The sequence below is a fragment of the Diplotaxodon limnothrissa genome, linkage group LG11 (genome assembly GCF_057381915.1).
Source record: "Diplotaxodon limnothrissa isolate DT_005_m linkage group LG11, D_limnothrissa_male_GT1.1, whole genome shotgun sequence".
NCBI lineage: Eukaryota > Metazoa > Chordata > Actinopteri > Cichliformes > Cichlidae > Diplotaxodon > Diplotaxodon limnothrissa.
In genome coordinates this window covers 31,296,175-31,316,677 of record NC_140606.1, presented here as the reverse complement: position 1 = coordinate 31,316,677, position 20,503 = coordinate 31,296,175, and the positions used below count along the sequence as shown (strand labels likewise).

The 20,503-nt window shown below is 37.4% G+C and overlaps 1 protein-coding gene across 1 annotated transcript; it reads right to left on the bottom strand.

The window, feature by feature from the left end:
* Positions 1 to 652: 652 nt before the first annotated feature.
* On the bottom strand, positions 653 to 19,620 carry LOC146623212 (complement C4-B-like). The gene is made up of 41 exons (XM_085366618.1): positions 19,513 to 19,620; positions 19,026 to 19,215; positions 18,754 to 18,925; positions 18,576 to 18,646; positions 18,365 to 18,453; positions 18,207 to 18,289; positions 18,023 to 18,110; positions 17,356 to 17,473; positions 17,109 to 17,250; positions 16,721 to 16,833; positions 16,484 to 16,636; positions 16,233 to 16,400; positions 15,947 to 16,138; positions 15,100 to 15,243; positions 14,880 to 15,003; positions 13,599 to 13,670; positions 13,297 to 13,509; positions 13,065 to 13,176; positions 11,249 to 11,319; positions 11,018 to 11,157; positions 10,695 to 10,910; positions 10,552 to 10,603; positions 10,377 to 10,466; positions 10,087 to 10,293; positions 9,120 to 9,195; positions 8,804 to 8,981; positions 7,072 to 7,167; positions 6,402 to 6,564; positions 6,076 to 6,257; positions 5,786 to 5,944; positions 5,651 to 5,710; positions 5,487 to 5,577; positions 5,243 to 5,411; positions 5,003 to 5,087; positions 2,834 to 2,908; positions 2,657 to 2,759; positions 2,467 to 2,556; positions 1,615 to 1,713; positions 1,407 to 1,490; positions 1,195 to 1,327; positions 653 to 1,121 (listed from the first exon to the last, which is right to left on the bottom strand). The coding sequence occupies exons 1-41, from the start codon at positions 19,575 to 19,577 to the stop codon at positions 983 to 985; spliced, it is 5,067 nt and encodes a 1,688-aa protein (XP_085222744.1). The 5' UTR covers positions 19,578 to 19,620; the 3' UTR covers positions 653 to 982.
* Between the last annotated feature and the right edge of the window lie 883 nt (positions 19,621 to 20,503).

Below are 20,503 nucleotides of genomic sequence, written 5' to 3'. Positions count from 1 at the left end.
GGTGAGGCTGAAACAGTGCGCACATTGATCTGGTTGTGATTGAAGTTATGGTCAGTGCGCTGTGTTGCTTACATTGGACCTGGACTCAGAGATTAGAATAATATAAGCACATAAGCCTTTGCTTGTTCTCAGCCACTTCACCGTGCACCCCGGCACCTCTGGGTTTCTCCCCGCCCCTCTGCATTACCTGCAAGTTATATAACTGCACAGAGTACCCCATGTTGCATTTGTGTAATATGACCACATTTTAGGGACTACAGATCAAATTTAATGCTTGTGAAGAGATGATTGAACCATATCTTGTCAGTGTGCAAATCCATGAGCAGCAATGGACTCGTGCACTAAAAGCCATCCCCTCCTCCCCTTTTCTCCTCAACCTGCAGATGTTATATCGTGAGGGGGTGACTGGAATTACACTGAGTACAGAGACCCCTCTCAGAGCCTTTGCTGCAGTAAAAAGAAGAAAAAAAACATAAAAACAAATATATTCGACAGAAACCTAAATCAAACCACACTGAATCACACTTCTGGGAAAAAATATGAAAGTGCAGACATACATGTTTGGGCCCACTGTGTTTCTTTTTACCCAGTTGCTTCTGTTTCATTTTAAGTTATAAAATGAATATTATGCAAACAATGACATATTCTCTATAGCATGAAGATGTTTTTATTTTACATGAAACACAGACCGTTGTTTTGCATATGAAAGATTACATTTCAAAGTGATGGAGTCACACTCAGTATGTCTACCAATGTCTTACTGTACTTACTGTATATGTTTCAAGGTTTTATCATTTTGATTTATAGGTAGCTAGATAGATGCAGAGCATACATGTATAGCTATGTACTGTGAGGTGGTAGTAGAATAAGCCAAAAAGTATAAGAAAAACAACAAAAGCTCTAAGCACTCATGCTAATCGTGTATCTGATGGGAAAGTCATTTAATCAAGCTCCATTAAAATGACAGTGAAAGCAGTTTGTTTCACTGTCTGCAGCCATCTATCATGTACTCTTGTACAAAGTCATTAAAATGCCTACAAGACTTTCTATTAGCACTTTTACTACATTCTTCTGAAGGCTTTTTTTCAACCCACGTGTTTGATTCCAGCAGATACTGCATCCTATAAAAAGAAGAAAGCAATGAAGAGAGAATCGTTCTCTGAAATCTTTCCTTAATATCCCTGATATACTTACATTCCACTTGTATCTTTTGTGGTGCCATCTTTGCCCATGATGAGATACTGTTTTCCCATGTCTAGTTTTCCTTTGCAGTGAACCCTCTTAGCAAACACTCGGACAGAGTTCTTACTCACCAACACATCGTTATCTAGTAGAAGGATTATAATTATTATATTTAAAGAAAGTCTTCAAATAAACATAATGAAAGGCAACAATAGTTCACTTACTCGATTTGAGAACCTCAATTATAAGAGTGGTGTACAACTCAAAGTTACTCTTCACAGAAATACTGGAGACCTCAACGATGTATGCTGGAATACAAAACAAATATAGAAATAATGCAGTGATTAACACCCCCAAAAATGCTAACAAGCTAACTAGCAAACAGTTAATATTTGATTCTTTTCACGTAAATGTCTTGTTTAGAATACTGACCGTAATCTACGATAGGGAAGGAGCAAGCATGTTGGACACGGGTAACCTTCCAAATTTTTTGTCTTGGATCAAATGTTTTTTGTAGGGTATGACAGGGTCCTATAAAAAGATTTTTAAAAAGTCAAGACACTTATATTTTTTTGATTGTTTTTTACACAAAATTACATAAAATTAAAAACAGACATGTTTCTGTTATGGAAGTCCCAGCATGGACTCAGGATCACTTTTCTGTGAATACAGCTGTTGGCTTCATCAAAGTCATATATTAGCACATCTCGAAAGGCACCCTCAATTCTGAAAGGTCTGTATGCATTGCAGAGCAACATATGCTGCTATCCAGGCAATATATATCAGGGAAGGTCTTGCATATTTCAGCAAGACAATGTAAAACCATACAAAGCATCAAGTTAAGAAACATGATATTTTAGTAACGAGCCTGGGTGCTCAACTAGTCTGCCTGTAGTCCAGACCTCTGCCCAAGTGAAAACATTTGGTGCTTGACAAAATGTAAAATATGACAAAAAAGACCCACAAGTGTCGAGCATCTCAAGTCCTGTATCAAACAAGAATTGGACAACATTCATCTCTCAAAAGTCCAGCGCTATTTCAGACATATACAGAAATTTACAGACTTTTGTTTTTTGAGATGCGTTGCTGCCTTTCAATTAAAAATGGGCTATTTTTTTTAAAACATTTTAAGCAGTTTAAACATTTAATATCTTTTCAGTTTTATTTTGAATAAAATATGACTTTATGAAATCTGAAAATCATTGGATTCAGTTTTTATTTTGATTTTAGACGGCCGTTTTAGATTTGGGGGTGTCATTGTAGTGTACTAAATTTTTTTTGTACTTTCTGCGCATTCGCACACGTCCTCTGAACACAGTTTGGATACCATCTTGCTTCTTTGTGGTGCAGCGTAGAACACAGTACACTTTCTGTCTGTAAGAAAAACACATAGTACTATTTATGAAGTCCTATTCAATAAAAGAGATCGCATATGTGTTTGTATAAAGAGAGAAAGAAAGAACGACAGTCTTACCTGGTTCATAATAATCATAGAATGTGGCTGGAGCAGGCTGTAGAAGCCCAACTGGTACCAGTTGTTTAGCTTCAAAACTAATACATTCCTCATCCTCTTTCACCTTCACAGAGATAAAAAAGTAAATCTAACATTTGACAAGCACATTTATTTTCCATAACCTGAATTCATCCATACCTCGTTGAAGTAAATCAGAAGTCTTCCAAAATACGTCTCATAATGGTCAATGTAATGTTCAGGTGAATCTTTTAACTGGGGAAAAAAAGAATTAAACAATTTTGCATTTTAGCAGAAAAAAAGAATCTTCTGAAGTTTCAGTGTGAGTACAGGTCATTCCAGTTTCACATGTAACTTTTATTATAATATTTTTGATGTGCTCTTTGAAACCACAAAATATTTTTTTCTTGAGTTAAATGAGATTTCTGTATGTTAAATATAGCTAACTTAAAATAACTTCACACATAGATAAAGAAAAGATCTAAAGACTAAATACATTTTTTTCATAAGTTTTCTCTCTTTAACAGAGAAAACTAAAGGCTTGTATTTGTTTACTGTAAATTTGCAAAAACATCTTATTAAGGTTATCAATTGTGTTTTTAAACTTAGCACAAAAAGTAAGATCATTTGTGTTTGGTCAGTTTTTTCTTTTTTGTAACAATACTTCTTGACAAGAAATCTAATACTGCCAGAAAGCCTGTGTTTTACCCTTAAATGGCGCCACATTTGTAAGCAAAATATATATGTATAGTTCTGTGTAAATAATCATTCTGTACATACCATAATTTTTAATCCTAAAACTGTTTATAACCTGCATAGTTCACATTTCTGTATAACTGTATACCTCAGATTTCTGTATAGTTTTTTTTATTTCATATTTATATCCTGTTCATAGTCTGTACATACTTATAGAATATTCATAACATACTTCATACTGTGTACATTATAACATACCCATAATAGACCCATTTCTGTAATACACTTACATATCTATATTATTGCTAATATATATTGTAATATATCTATATCATGGCTAAAGCAAACTGCATTTCATTGCCCTGTACCTGTGACATGTGCAATGACAATAAAGTTGAATTCTATTCTATTCTTGTCATGGTCCTGGGCCATGTGGGCCCAGTATTCTTAGTTCTTTGTATTTTTGTATTTCGTTCCTTATTTAGGCCATGTCTTCTGAGTTGCCCTGTTGTGTTGTTCCCTAAGTGTTTTCCCTTCATGGCTCTCTCCCCCCTGTGTGCCCTCTATGTATTGATGAGCCCTCGTCTCCCTTTGTGGTTGTTTCATGTTTCCCCAGCCCGTTATGTCTGTGTTTTCCCCGTGCTCTCTCTCCTCCTGTCGGAACCTCTGTGCCTCTACATGTCATGTTCAGTTCACCCCGCCCTGTCTCGTTATGATTATCAGTGTCACCTGTGTTCCCCGTGTGTGCCCACTTTCCTCGTTTACCCTCTGTGTATTTCTGTCTGAGTCTCCCTCTGTTCGGCGTCGTGTTCTCCCTCATGCTGTGTGTGATTCCCCTGTGTTCCTTGGTGAGCTTTATGTTAGTTTTTCCCAGTTTAGTTTTGTATTGTTTCTCGTGGCCAGCAATAAAGCTGTGTTTTTGAGTTCATCCCCGTGTGTGTGAGTTTTGCGATTGGGTCCTCATCCTGCCTGCCACACAGCCGAAACATGACAATTCTATTCTAAAATGCCTTATGGGTTAAGCATCACAGTTGAGTATGTGGGTTGCTCTGCCAATGCCAAACAGCTTATACTCCTGTTGACTCTTGTTTGGGTTGCTTCACATTGAAGTGTGAAGCAACAAGACATGTTTGCATCTTAATTCATTTGTTTCACAATATGGGCTCCAGCACCATGTGGAAGAACCATACACAGCTATAAAAGCCTGGCACCTCGTCCTCATGTTGGTCAGCAGCCCGGTTACACACTGCTGTGGGATGATTTCATGTTCTCATGCTGAAAACACCAGCTGATAACCACCTTTTATGTAACCACTAAGTCTGATTACTAATGTTAGTTTCCTGAGTATGACGAACTTACTTGGAAGTAGTATAATGCAGTTTATACAGGATCGAACCTTCCATATAGGCTTCTTGTCTTATTTTATGTTTATTTTTTACATTTTTGTAATTTCTAATTATCAGAATGACACCCCAGCACTTGTATTTATGTCACAGTGCAACTCTGACAAATATTGCCTCAAAGAATGTTAAAATGAAGCACACCACGTGCAATTCCCCTTCAGCGTAAATAATTGCTGTGGCATCGAGATTTGCACATGTCTAGAAAATCTTCTCTTACTTTGTAATGGGAGTAATGGTGAAGAATACCAACCTTATCCAGGTCCTCCGTTTTAGCCTCAAATCCACTCAATAATGTAATATCGGCAATGGCCATTCCTGTAAGATTCCTCTTCTTACTATGACCATGAATACAAAAAACAAAAGGACATTGAGAAAGACATTGATCAGGAAATGTTTTTTTTTTTGTTTGTTTTTTGAACTGCACAGCTCATACTCTGAATTCATATTCATGAAAAGTAAATATGAATTTACTGGATCTCATTTAACTAACCTGACACAGACAGTGTAGGTAACAGCCTCATTTGGACTGAAGTTATTATCAATCTCTCTCCTGTATCGGGTGTGAGCATCAGACCCCTCAATGGCTGTTCGTCCCAGGTCTTCCTGGTCTTGTTTCGCATCATCGTAGTCATAGTATTCATAATTTTCTAATATCGGAGCTAGATAGACAAAGATTAATGTAAGTGTGTGCCTTTTATCAGTAGTTGTGATTTGTTAGCATTTACAAATCTCACCAGTGTACTTCACTTTCCCCTCCACTCTGACACTGATAGACACCTGGTCACATTCATCCTTGGGTTCCAATAAATGGTAAGCCTTAACAATCTACAAGGGACATTTAGAGTCAATTATAGATCTGATTGATAATATACAAATCAAAGATGTGAATCCAACATACTTTAAGCTTAATTTCTCCTTTTCCAGTCAGATGCACGGTGATGTTGTTCCCTGTAAATTTCTAGGGCAACAGAAAAAAAATTAGAAGGGGGTTTCATCTTATACAGATATGTCTGAGCGCATTGCTTTATGATACCTTCAGGCTGGTCTCTACTTTTTCCTTCTTATTTTCTAGTTGAAGTGTTACAATTTCATTCCTTCCAGCAGAGGTGAAATCTGCTTTCAGTTTTGGTTCTGGACTGGGAGGCTTTTTTAACTCGTACTCTGCGAGGGCTTCCAGGGCCATGAGCGTATCCTGGGAATGGTAAGAATTCTTAATAATATAATGGTTGACATGTCTTCCCTGACAGTGAATAAATGGTGTTAAACAACAGGGGAAACAGGAGTTCCACACAAAGATGGATTCTCCAGCTCTAGCCTAATCACCTGTGTTGACTTGAAGCCTCCATAATAGTTTTCTCTGGAGTTTAACCAACAGGCTGCTCTCTCTGCCCAGTTTATATGCCCAAGCTGAACAGCAGTTAGAAGGACGTAGGCTGTCGTCTCTATTGTGATAGCATCCAGCTTTGGGCTGTCATTAACTGCCCAAAAATAGCAGTCATTCGTTCCTAATAAAAAAAACAAAACAGAATAATTATACAAAAATTAGACATTATATGATAATATAGGAAGAGACAGCACATATAATTTGGTCATAGTAATAGATTATTGTATGTATAGTGCCCACACTCATTTTCTTGTACTGGACATACCTTTAATAGCCGCTGCTTCCACTTTTTTCCATATATGTGAATGATCTGTTGTATTTGGCATGCACACTGAGAGGCAATAGGCTGTAATGGCGACAGCATAGGGATGCTGCAGCTCCACTGCGAGTGACTGGAGATATGATGTTGAAGAGGAAATACTTGGTCTCTGGAAGAGAATAACATGAAGGTGGTGAATTATTTTTTGCTCATATTTGTTGTGACTTATGGGCTAACTGTGGCAAATAAAAATTAACAATTCTCAATGTAGCATCAATTATTTTGTGTCCCCGAACCTGATGAATGTCCTGTTTTATCTAAATAGCAACAGTAATGCTAATATATAGAACGTTTTTCACAGGACTCCCTGCAGGTGAAACACTAAGTACATCCTGACACCTTTCATAGGAATTAGGAAGGTAAGTAGCAACCTAGTGCTTCTAATTAAATGCACCGGAATAACTGATCATTTGTGAGCGTGCTCACCACTACAAAAGCAGGAAATTTGGCATATGCTTTGGTTATTTTTCTCTTTTGTGTAATATTCCATCAGAGTTTATCATTTAAATGCTGTCTGGACTGCAGTCTGGACTCAGATACCAGACTGACTACAATTACCCACTTGTAGTCAAAACTAGTAAAAAAAGTACAGTTGGTTTTTAATATCACCACTCACCACTTTATTTTGCATATCAGGCTGGAGAAATTCGACAGACCGGTACAGTGCAAGAGTTATGAAAGCAGTCACTGATGCATCTTGGTCTTTGTCTATCTAGATTAAACACACAGATATAAAGTTGCACTCAGATCACTGTATTTTGGTTTGTTGTATTTAGATCTAAATGGGAGACAAATTAAAGGAAAAGAATGAACATTATAAAATGCAGTGCATTGGCCCATCACATGCTGCCAGAACAGCTTTAATGTAACTTAGCATTGACTCGACCAGTGTCTGGAGCTCTGATAGTAAAATAGTATGTTCTTCTTCCAAAAATATTCCCTTCTTTTTGTGTTTTAGTTAGATTTAAAGATGATGACTATTGCAAAGAAACCGCTGCCATCAGGATGGAAATGGGCCAACCAAGGCTTTATGACTTTTCCTTTAATTTGTCATCTGTTTATACCCCTAATGTTCTAATTAGGGGTGCAACGATATACAAAATTCAGGGTTCGGTTCGATACTTTGGTGTCACGGTTTAATATTTTTTCGATACCAAAATTTTTTTATGCTTTTTTAATTTGTCATTTATTAAAATTATAAATATATATTTTAACTCAAAAGTACAGTTTTTAAATTTAATGTTGCTGAAAGAACAAAGTAATAAAAAAATAAATCTATCTGATCGAGAAATCACTCATCTTTGGAAAAGAGAGTTTATTACAGAGAAATGTCTCTTTCCAAAATAAAAGCTATACTATACGCTTCTTCTGGGCTATATTCTCAGCAGCATATTAAACATATCAGGTCCCCATAAGGGGAATCATGTGCTAATGGCTGTCTAAATGACTCGGGTAAAGTTTGTAGCATGTGTGCTTGTTGTTTTTGTCGGCTTCCACTTGTCTTTGCACTAGGATGATGTCGGAGTCAATGTGCAGTCATATTAATTGTGTTCCCACTAGTGCTGTCAGCGTTAATCTGAAATTACGTTAACGCCACAACACGGCAAATCTCCGTTAACGAGCTACCGCGGATCGCCCCGTGCTTGGGGCTAGACGGCCAACACGTTAACGAGCCAGTAGTTCCCACCCATGTAATTGAGCATTGCGTGGCACATCCGACATACTGTTTTACTTTTGTCCATGATGCGCTTACCTTCAGGGTCATACTTCACATGAAGACTCTGTTTTGTTTTATTTATTTTCTTTTTGGTTTTATCTGAGCACAATGTGGAAAAATGTTGCCGTTAATTTCAGCATTTTTCACTTTACAAACGGCGCCCCATACATATGTGTGTATTTACATATATATTCATATTTGTAAATGCAAGTATGTGTACTTGTGTACATATTGTTTTTTTTCTGTATATGTCTGAAATAAAGATACAATAATAATAAAAAAAAAAAGACCAAAATAGTTCCAAAGGCCAGATCTGAATGAGGGTGGGGGAGGTTCAATTTGCCATTTTGCAAAGAAGCTTAGCTTCTGTCTTGCTAGCTTGCGCTGTGCTCAGTGGATCTGCGCTCAACAGTGCAGCCTAGGCGGAGTAGTCGAACGCAGATCCACTGAGCTCTCAACACGGACAGCATCGTCAGAAGAAAAGTTGATAAAATAAATTAAAAATTTTGTATTGTTCGATACATATGCTTACCGAACCGACAGCACTGTATCGAACGGTTCAATATCGATATGAGTATCGTTGCACCCCTAGTTCTAATATGCACAATACATTTATTTTGCGAGAATTTACCAGGGTTCCTTTGTGTAGCACAGGATTTGGGTCACTGAATGACCCATCATGTTTCTGGACTGAGAGCAAGTAACTGACTGATCTTCTGATGTCTTCTCCTAATCTGACGTTCTTCCGTTCTTCATTAGTCTGACGCTGAGTCACAAATGAAAACATTTTTACTATAAGAGCAGTCACCCTGAGAACATGAAAAAACAAAGTGAAAAGGTTGATTCATTATTATTCATAATGGAGATTTTAAAATATAAATATAAAGTGAGATTCAAATTACTACTTTACATCCAAAACTAAAGAAGAATTATATACCCATACTCACCAATTACTCGATGGCACATAACTCAATGTACCATAGGCTCCATCATGCCTTCTATAGCTTGTGATGTGTTTACTGCCTAGCAAAAAAGTACACTGTGCTTATAAAAGTGTCAGTTCATTACTATATATATATGAATACATATATGAATCACGAAGGCGAAATACAAGCATAGTGATGATTTGTGACACAAAACTGACTTTTCCCCTAATTAAAACACAGAAAGTTATTCCATAAAAAAATTTGTGAGTGCATTTCAGTGCATTTCAAGTATGATTTTTTTTTTACAATAACTTTAACATATTTAATAAGGTTATGTATTTTTTTTTTTACCTTTATTCTATTGATTTTTACCACAGTCAAAAATTGTAATCTTTTTTGTTTACATAATTTTTTCCAACATATTTGAGTCCTCATAGCTTCTGAACTACAGGAGATGAAAACACATGAAATCTTTTGAGCTAAAAACACATTCAAGCTCCATTTTTGGTTTATTATGCACCCAATCCAAAAATAATAATCTAAAAAGTCCTGTATTTGTTCATTAGGATTTGTTCTTCAATTACTATTGAGCAAAACTTTACCAATTTAATGATGCAGAGTACAGAAAAAAGCACTCACATCCTTAATGTTTTACTTGCTTTCTGATAAGTCACTAGAGAAAACTTTTTTTAAAAAGTGCATGCTGTGTATACTTGATGGTGTTGTATTACCATGTGGGACAGGAGACTGGTTAAATTGAGCTACAGTATATTTCAAGAGCCTGTAACTCAGCTCTAACATCATTAAACTAAGGTGAACTTCATGCTAAAATATTTGTTCAAGAAATCCTTCGGAGAGGTCAAATGGTAACTTTTTTAAGATCCGAATAATTGTATGTGGACTGACCAGTGAATCTATAAATTATAAAACAATTTTAATTTGTAGCATATTTAGCGCCTAATAAGGATATTTTTTCATGTCTTCCTACCTTGCTCAAGTTTATTAAGAGCATCTTCTCTGCTGCCAGGTGGCAGCTCAAACCACTGATTGCTCAAGTCAAGGTACCGGAAAGCTAAAACTGTAGGTCCCAGTTTTGACATTGTCTGCTCTAAACATCCAGTTGGCAAAACAATCATTTCAGCAACCCTTTCAGTAGAAAGAAGCTTTCTTGCATATGAATCACCAAAGCCATTCCCTGTTGAATGAGAGAAATTAAATAATAAGATGTCAGGTATTTCTAAAAGTCAACAAATTTTATGTCTGTGTCTCAGTGTCTACCTTCTACTGAAACAAATATATTGGAGCTGGAGTCAGGGACTGTGTCATCTGGTAAGGATCCGTCAATAGTTATAGTCTTTGTGCTTCTTCCTATCATAACAGAGATAAGTATAAAAAGGAGAACAATAACTATGACTGACATTAAACTATCCATCAGAAATACAAACCCACTCACCATCTAAGTTATGGACACTGGTTTCTTGATCTCTCTTTTCTAATCCTTCTTTCTACAACATAAGATAGAAGACAACCAGTTTATAGTATGCCTTGTTTTTGGAACTCAGACTGCCATAAAAGTATCTTATACATTTCACTCACCTGCACATTCAAAGTTTTTTCTATTGCATCTATTCCGAAGCTATTCTTCATATCATAGAGACGTATTTTGATGGGTATTGAACCAGCGACCATGGGCACAGCAGAGAAGGAGACAAACTGAGAGGATTGGGGTGCAAGAGTAATGTTAACATAAGATGATTTCGTGGCTGAACCAGGAGAGCAAAGTCCTTCAGTTTGTTCCATGTGCACTGCCACCTGTGAACATGCAGGTGTCCAAGAAGACAAAAAAAATCTTTACTTATTCCACACAAAGTAGTTACTGTTTCCAGTGACACTCAGCGCTGATGTTGAGGTTAATCTACCTGCAGTTCGGAGTCATCATAGTTGTAGATAACAGGTGAAACTGACAGCTGCTCAAATTTTTTCACAAATGAAGGCAGTCTCAGAGACACAAATGACGTCTTAAAGGCTCTGATCTCAAGTGGCTTATCGACACAGAAACCTGAGTGAAACACAGAATAGAAGTAAGTTGCAGTTAATGAGATCCAGTCAAATATCTGTGATGTGTTTATAAAGCACAGAGTAATGATTACCTGTGGATGGAGATAATGTGACAATCTGAATCTCCCATGTGGTGATGGAATCAGGAAGGAGCAATGAGTAGCTACAAGAGTTTTTGATGAAGAGAAATCAAATTAAATCAAATCAATCAGACAAATGACACAGTTTATACGGGGGTTCAAAGATAAGCTGCTTAAGTGAAATAATCACACATTATTCAAGCAATAACAATTAAGATGAGTACATAAACAAAGCAACTGCATGGTGTCATTATGCATCGAACAACTGTATTTGACTGGAAATGGATTTGTGTATATAAAAAAAAAAAATTCCCCACTCGCCCCTTCAAGCTCGGGTCCTCTACCTGGGAGCTTGAGGGTCCTGCGCGTTATCTTAGCTGTTCCTAGGACTGTGCGCTTCTGGACAGAGATCTCCGATGTAAAATGGTAAATGGCCTGCATTTATATAGCGCTTTTCTAGTCCCTAAGGACCCCAAAGCACTTCACACTACATTCAGTCATTCACACACACATTCACACACTAGTGATGGCAAGCTACATTGTAGCCACAGCTGCCCTGGGGCGCACTGACAGAGGCGAGGCTGCCGGACACTGGCGCCACCGGGCCCTTTGACCACCACCAGTAGGCAAACATGGGGTTAGTATCTTGCCCAAGGATATTTGGCATGCAGCCAGGAGGTAGCCTGGGATCGAACCACCGACCTTCTGATTAGTGGCTGACCTGCTCTGCCACCTGAGCCACAGCCACCCCACATGATGTTGTTCCTGGGATCTTCTAGAGCCACTCATCTAGTTTGGGAGTCACCGCACCTAGTCCTCCGATTACCACTGGGACCACTGTTACCTGATGAAGGCTCTTAGACTCCTGTTGATCTTGTATAGCTCCGATAGTTGGCTAACCTCCCTCCCTACTACCTTGATCTTAGCCTCTTGCCTCCTTCTCCATGGAGGGCACTGCCCCTTGTGGCTGTAGCCAAGCATCTCACTGATCACTGCTGCCATGGTGTAGATCAGCTTGTTAGTCTCGGTAATGGTGGCTGTAGGTATCGTCCACAGTGCTGCATTAACATAGTCTAACAGACCTTCTGAGGGTACTTCACGTAGACTTGGTAACCGGCTACGGGGGATTCAGGTTTCAAGCTTGGCCATGATCCCATCTTTCAGGTCACTTCCTCTCGCACTCAACGATCCTTCTTCTATCGCACTTGGTGCTTGGTACCCAATCTCGAGTGGGGTTGATCATATCACCCTCCTGACCTGGCGTCCTGGCTCAGCATTTGTGTTGTACCTCGTCAATCTCTAGCTGTGAGAGCCGTCCCATCTTTCGTATGTTGGAACACTGAGCTAGTTGTTTCGCCGTCGTTGTGGATGTTGGGTATCGAAGATTCCATAGGTCCCTCATCCTATTCATGTAACCCCTTCAACGAGGGTTACTAGTGTAGTAGCATTCCAACAATGCCCTATTTTTGTCTCTTGCCCACCGATGCCTTCTTGTTCCAGTAGCCCACTTCTCGTCAGGGTGCCCTGGTTCCTCAACACCTGACACGGACCTTGTTCATCCGGGCAACATCCAAGCCGGTATGCCTCATATTTATCTGTCTCGCTCATGTCTGCGGTAGGCTCGCTTAGCATGGGAGGTCTAGCCTTAGGACCCTTACTGGATACAGACACCCCAGGGGGGAATCGAACATGCGATCCTCTGCTCCAAAGGCATGTAGTCTACACACACATATATATATATATATATATATATATATATATATATATATATATATATATACTGTATATATATATATATATATATTAAAGGTACATTAAAAATGCTTACCTTTTTTTGTTGGAGACGTCAAATTCCACAAAACCAAAGCTTGGAGGAAAATATCTTCGGATATACTGAGAGGTTTCTGAGAAGAACTCCTCTATATCAGCAACGGATGCAGCTAAAAGCCAGAAAAAGTCAAAGTCAGTCAAAGTCAGACTTTGATAATTAAGCTACAGCTATTAAATGCTACTCAAGATGATTTTTAAAGTGTCAGCATAAAGTGTCAGTTTCATCTCACTCCTGCCAAATCCTTTTTGGAGTTCTTCCTGGATCTTTTTTTGTCTTAGACGCTCCGCTTCAAGGCAGCACTTTAAAAACACTTCAGCACAAGTTGGATTTTTTTTCACTAGAAGGACCCGATCAGCTCTTTCCCGACATGTTCGTTCCATCGGGATTTGAGAAAATCCATAAACACAACAGTTTTGCAGCTCTTTCTCTGTGTAGTTCAATTCTAAAGAAAATAAAAGACACATTTAGCATGTTCTTGCAAAAAATATTTTATACAATCAGACCAAAGTTTTAATACTAGAATCTTCTTACTCATGGCCATCATTTCGGGTTGAAGGTCCACTGAGCGTCTTTGTCGTGTTAATGAAGAATTACAACCAAAATCTAGTAGTAGGAGAGAAGCAGGAAAGCAACAGAAAAATGATTCGAATGGAATAAAAAAATGTAATACGTATTTATTAGCTGTTGTTGTAGGAAATAATTTGGAAAAGCGAAAGTGCTTCTTCCTACTGTCCAAAGATATGCAGTTAGTGGGGATAGGTTAATTGGAAACTAAATTGCCCATAGATGTGAATGCAGGTATGAATGTGAGTGTGAATGATTGTTTTCATGTGTTAGCCCTGTGATAGACTGGCGACCTGCCCAGGGAGTAGGCTGCCTCTTGCTCTAAGACAGCTGGGATAGGCTCCAGCAGCCCCCCCCCCCATGACCCTGAAAAGGATAAGCGGAAGAGAGTGGATGTATGTATGTATGGATGGATGGATGGATGGATGGATGGGAAAGTGTTGTGTTTATGGTTGGATTGATGGAAGCTTTATTCTCAAAGTCAGAAAATACAATTTTTTATTTAAACAGTGAAGTCTACATAAAATACAATTCCTTAAAAGACACTCATTGTATTTTAAAAAGGAAAATAACCTAAAGATATCATAATAATATGAAGTAACAACTGCTATGGCATTCAGAACACCTTGGTACTAATTAACAGAGGTTGTTAGTTTTCTTTCTAAAAACAGGGTATTTTACTACATTAAAATAGCATAACAGAGCTCTACAACAATGTCGAGAGGAAATAAGCATGTTTCTTCACATTTTTGTGTGTTAGGGTCCTGACTTCAAAGAGACGGGGATTGGTGCGAGGAAGATAATGAGGTGGAAATGAAAAAGGACCGGGCAATTGTGGAGGAAGCAGATAAGTAGGAGTAGAAAGTCATTATGAAAAGGACATGATATAGATATAAAAGTACAAATGTTGAATAGTCATATAAACTTTGAAAGAGCTTTTTGTGATCTTGATAAAAATTTATAGGCAATAGGCAATACTACGTAAATGGCTAGTCTCTAATCGCATACATAAAACGAAACCAAGTAGAAAGGCCCTGTCCATCTCAGCTACTGTATTCAGGATGGTGGGACGACATGGTGGCTTCCACAGAGCTGTGCCCGCTCCTATGTATATTTTATTGGATTATTTCAATAATGTATTAAAAAAGTTTCAAGGAGAAGATATAATTACACACTAATCAATTAAATAACCTCAAAAAATTACCTAATGTTCCTTTAACTAAATGAAGAAAAACTTTTTTTTCTTACCCTTTCTCCACAGAAACTGGTCATTAGATACAGAAGCCAAGCCATTGTCTAACAGAACTGATGCTGAGTCAGGTCCACCACCATAGGAACAACCCAGATCATATGAGTTCATAGTAGAGAATACCTGACAATTGAGAAGAAAAGCTTAGACTTACTACTATGATTACCTATAAATTACAAAAAATACCATAAGTATGAAAGTAGTGTGTGAGACTGTAACCTGTTTGGGTGTGAGTTTATTGTCAGCATTGAGAGCGTAGAAGGCCTTATCCACAGCCAGCAAAGCCACTTTTGCGCTGTTCCCATGTAGATCAAAGTCTATCTTTAAATGTGTGTTAGGTGCAAGGGTACCTTTGGGTTGTACCTAAATTAAGACATTTAAGATATACCAGGATTTTTTTTTTTTTGTTTAGTGAAGGAAAATTCAAATAATACAAATAGACTTCTCAAACCAAAATCAAATAAATCTATCAATATAAATACATGTAGATGTAGGCAATTTAAAAATCCAAATTATTTAAATATATGCAATGTTTGTACACCTCCATTAGTTAAATGTTAGTAAAAATTAGTTACAGCGCACACATTTGAAATAGTTTTGCTTTCTCTGCTCGTGCTGCACTTTTTTATCTGTTCTGTTTACTTACCTTGACATTTAGCTCACATTCATCCCTGACATGTCACTTCCTGTGTGTGTGTGTGTGTGTGTGTGTGTGTGTGTGTGTGTGTGTGTGTGTGTGTGTGTGTGTGTGTGTGTGTGTGTGTGTGTGTGTGTGTGTGTGTGTGTGTGTTGGAGTGGGGGGTGTTATATGATGATCTAAATGATCATTGGAACAATTTATTAACCCCTTAAAAATAAGAGGAAATTACATAGATAAACTAATATTCATAGGACATATTACAGTGTCCTGCAATGTTCTTGTCCAAATACTTATGGAAGTTATAGGTTAACGAACACTAAAAAAGGATCCAAATTAATGAGAATGAACAGATTTAAGCGCACACATTTGAAATAGTTTTGCTTTCTCTGCTCGTGCTGCACTTTTTTATCTGTTCTGTTTACTTACCTTGACATTTAGCTCACATTCATCCCTGACATCTACCCACACTGAATCAGCTATGACATGACCGTTAGTGTTGTGATAGTAGCCAATCACACGGAACGATGGAACCATATTATGTGTTATCTGCAGTCGGTGTTTAGCTGATATACCAAGTGGGAGTGAGCCGGTGTTTACTACAATTCCCCGGCTTAAGACCTGAAACAAAGACAATTAAAACGTGTTTAATCAAGACAAAATGCTGCTCCTTTATGAGAATACACAATATTGCATTTAGTCAGATATTTCTGACCATGTAGTGTATATATCCACTGCGTGGGCTGTTGATGGTGTTGAATGTTATGGTAAGGAATTCATTCACAGAGTAGATCCTGCTGGTAAAAGTCATGTAAAGGTAGCTGTCATGTTGAGAGGAAGCACGTCGCATTATTTTTCTCTCTCGTAATCCATTTGTAGAAACCTGTTGGAGGCAGATGAACAAACAGTTAAAACTGGAATCAAATCTGTTAAACAACACCTTTGAATAAGGTTGGGGATACTAACTTCAACTGTAATATCAGCTTTATCATGAACATTAAAAGTATTGAACAGTGCCCCGTCTTGATCAGTGGTGCCTTCCCAAGGCTGTGATGTTGGTAGATTAATATTTACTGGCACACCAGCTGCTGGAGAGCCATCTGGCAGACGCACGAGCACCTATATGAAAAACAAAGAAAAGTTTTATTAAAGATCATTCCAGTAATTTGTGTAACTATTCCCATGTGTTAGTTTCAGACATACCACCACGTCCAGTGGATATCCAGGAATAAAATGAGATCGAGTTCGAGAGAGGTCTATCGTGTATTTGTGGGTGAAGATTCGCAGGTAAACTTCTGCCTCTTGTATTTCACCACCTAGGCCAAAAAATGTACACAGTATTATCAAGAAAAATAAAAGGTCGCATTAATATTTCTCCATGTCTTAATGAGTTTATCAATAGATTTATTATATTGGAACTTTTACTTATTAAATGCAATAATTAAATGTAGCTCCAGAAATTCTGTATTATGCACTGCTATATGAAACCACATTGTTTACAACAATTAAATACTCTCTAATATCTATGATTTCAAATAAAATAACCAAAAACAAACTCAGATATATTGATGAATGTAAATGTCTCCTTTACTTTGTATGTTTGTGACAAACACTCTCAAAAACAATCGATCTCCATTTTCCTGCATCTTAGAGAGGGTTGTTTTCAGCTGCCTCTGAAGTTTTGCATTTGTCTCATTAAACAAAAGAGAAACCTTTGCATTTCCATCTTTGACCTGCAAGAAACAGAGAAGTTTTGATAAAATGAAACAATAATGGCATGCAGTTTGTTACTCATTTTAAAATTAGCTGCATTGTGAATTTTGGATGGATTTCCTCACCGAACCGGTCTGCTCCAGTCCCTTGATAAAAGTCATTTCCTGACCGCCAGAGCCATCTTTTTTTACAAATCCAAACTGGCAGTGATAAGCACCTTTAACTTTTTCACCATGTGTGTACCTAAAGAAAACAACTGTTAACTGGAGCAAAGATAGTCTAAAAATGCAATAGTATATTTATACTTGAGACAGTCAATCCAAGCATTAAACGGTCTGACTCAAGCAGTGAATATTTTTTGTTGCTGAATCCAAGTTAATAAAAAGTTTTATTATTTTCACTACATAGGAAATAATTATGGAAGAGAAAATGCCCAATCTCAAACTCCAGGTTTTCACCTGGTAAGTGATCAGAGGCTGCAAGGACCATCATGTGTCATAATGAGTCATTATGTGACATTAATTTCATTTTTCAAATCGTGCTACAGTAGACTTGCAGATTCCCTTACGTTTTTTGCATTTTTCATTGCATGAGTGTGCTTATTTGAATACTGGCAGCCCTTGGTCAGGTAATGACTTGGTTAAACAGTTAAACTGTTCTATTTGTTAAAAGTCATCCTGCTGATAAGATGTTGACAAAATCACCCCAATGCCAAAGCCTTAGCTTTTAACATTTCTTGACATGAATTTGCAAAGAAAGAGTTAGTTTAATGGAAGTAAAATTAGCACTTACATTGCTGAGATGGTGAATTGAAGATCTTTGTTGGTCAGCAAAATATATTTCGGATCCATTACGATGTTCACATCAAAGCTTGGTAAAACTACAGTTAGTAAATAAGTTATGAGAGTCAAAAGATACTTTCTGTGAATTTAAAAAAAAGATCTCAATTGCACGAATCAGTTTATAGTAAACTTACTAAATTTCTGAACTTTGAACTCTCTGAAGGCAGCATTTGCTTCATCACCCTCATAGTGTGCAGTAATCTTCCAAGTACCCGTTCTTTACGAACAACAAAGTACAGTAAGTGTCAAAATTCCTTGACATCTTCACTTTCATTGGAAATTTGTAACCTACTCAGAAACGTCAGGTATGAGGAATGAGTCTTGATGTACTCCTCCCTTTGCAATCTTCATGATTTTCATTATTCTATTTCCAGCAGCATTCTGTCATACAGTGACCAAACACAGACCAAGACAAGAAAGAGTGAATATGTTTCTGTCTTTCAAACTTGTATTACCAAAGACATTTATAAAGAAAATATATAATATTAATAATTATAACTCACAATTACTGATATGTGGACAGGTTCCTCATGAGGCCTCATCGTGTGGTCAAGAGTGAAGATTCTGTACTTCACTAAAAGAATGATAACATAAAAGGAATATAAAATGTCTTTTTCACAAAATAATCACTGTTAGGTAAAGTCTGTAGAATTATTTAATTTTCTTTTACTTTGTTTCTACCTCTGTCTGCTGGGTTATAAATTGGCTGAGCTGTCTGAATGAAGATGTAGCCCCTGTGTTTTGACACCAGAACCCTTGTTAGCTTCGTGTTGGGTGTGAAGGATTGGCTCTCTGCCACGAGCATAACGTAAGAAGGAAATTGAGGCAATCCTAACAAAGAATCCATGTTTAGCTGTAAAGATGTAAATTATAAAGTTAGGGTAAAGTGGGTAGTAACATCTCAGTCCTGTCTTTTATTGTTTGCTTTTTGTTTGAGTGTGAAGTCTGCATACCTTGAGCTCAGCTATTTCAATCTTGTCTTCTTTAGTGCACGTAACCGTTTTCATCTCAGACACAACAGTACTAGAGATCTCATCCTTCAGGTAGAGCTTAACAGGTTTGTTAAGGTGACCCGGTCCCATCTGGACAAACACTTTCTCATTAACGCCCACGTGAAAGACTTTCGGGCCTGAGATGAAGAATCTGCACACAAAAATGAAAGATAGTGAACATTACATCTTTTAATAATCTGTTTCACATAATCTGATTTTTAGATAACTATGCAATCTGCAGTGCTGCATATTTGAGCGTATCTTACATTAAGTCAAGTTGATTATTAGGAAATAAATATGGGAATACCAACATATGATTTTTTTTTCATTTGTAAGGTTATGAAATTGTTTGAAGACAAAAACTTTAGTTATATTTAATTATATATATCAGTTAAAATGAGTAGACATCAGCCATTAAAGCATTACACTTCATTCTTCCTAAATTTACCTGTTTTGTGCTGAACACTCCGCGATCCATATCAGCAGCAGTATCACAAAAATGTGGCACTTCATCGCGCCGCTTTGATTACTTTGCCTGCTTTGACACAGACTTTAGATTAACTGCTGTTTTGTAAGTCACTCACCCCTGTTTCACAATATCTGGATCTCATTAATGCCCTCCCTCTGTTTTTTTCAGCTGCAGATGAACAGACTTATAAAACTTAAAACCAATTACAAAACTTTAAAAAATGCATGCATAAACACTCAAGGCATAATATGATAACAGTTTAATACTGCTAGATATAGCATGTTGCTCGATGCATGCTGTTGTTTAACACACAATGTGTTTTTTTTGTCAATTATTAAAATTATTAAATCTATATATTTTTTTTTAACTTTGCACATTAGGTTTCAATAGACCACCAGACCAACATTTCTGACAACAAGCTGTTTGGTTTTATTAAAATCCGTTTTACATTGCTACTTGGCTTGCAGCCTGGAAAGTGTTCCTGTTTCACAATGTGTAACCATCTCCTCATTGGTCAGTTGAAGCCAGATTTCCCTTAAGTCATGTGGTTTACAAGAAATCATGTTTGTTTTTTCTGTTTTCATCCCCCCCCCCTCCTAGCTACCTTTGAAACTAAATGGCTGACAAATTATTTGACGAATACAGATTAATTGTTCTCTTTTTCTTTAGCAGTCATAGAGTATTTGTCATCTCTTTGTAATAGTTAGAAAAGCTGTTTATTCCACACTTGCTGGACATGGTGTCATGGTCCTGGGTCGAGCGACCCAGTGTTTGAGTTTTATGTATCTTTTGTATTCATTTGTGCCCTAGTTTAGTTCATCTAGTTTATTTTGAGGTTGCTGTTTAGTCCTTTGTTTCTTAGTGTTTATGTCATCTCCTCCTGTACGCAGTCTCCCTGGTTCGTGTGTCTACCTGTCATGCGTCATGTCTGTGTGGTTATGTTCAGTTCAGATCACGTCTAATCTCCATG

Coding starts and splice junctions, on each gene's coding strand:
- LOC146623212 (XM_085366618.1), bottom strand. CDS start 19,577: ATGAAGTGCCACATTTTTGTGATACTGCTGCTGATATGGATCGCGGAG. Junction 16,637..16,720: donor GATATCCACTGGACGTGGTG/GTATGTCTGAAA, acceptor TTTTTCATATAG/GTGCTCGTGCGTCTGCCAGA. Junction 16,401..16,483: donor AAGCTGATATTACAGTTGAA/GTTAGTATCCCC, acceptor TGCCTCCAACAG/GTTTCTACAAATGGATTACG.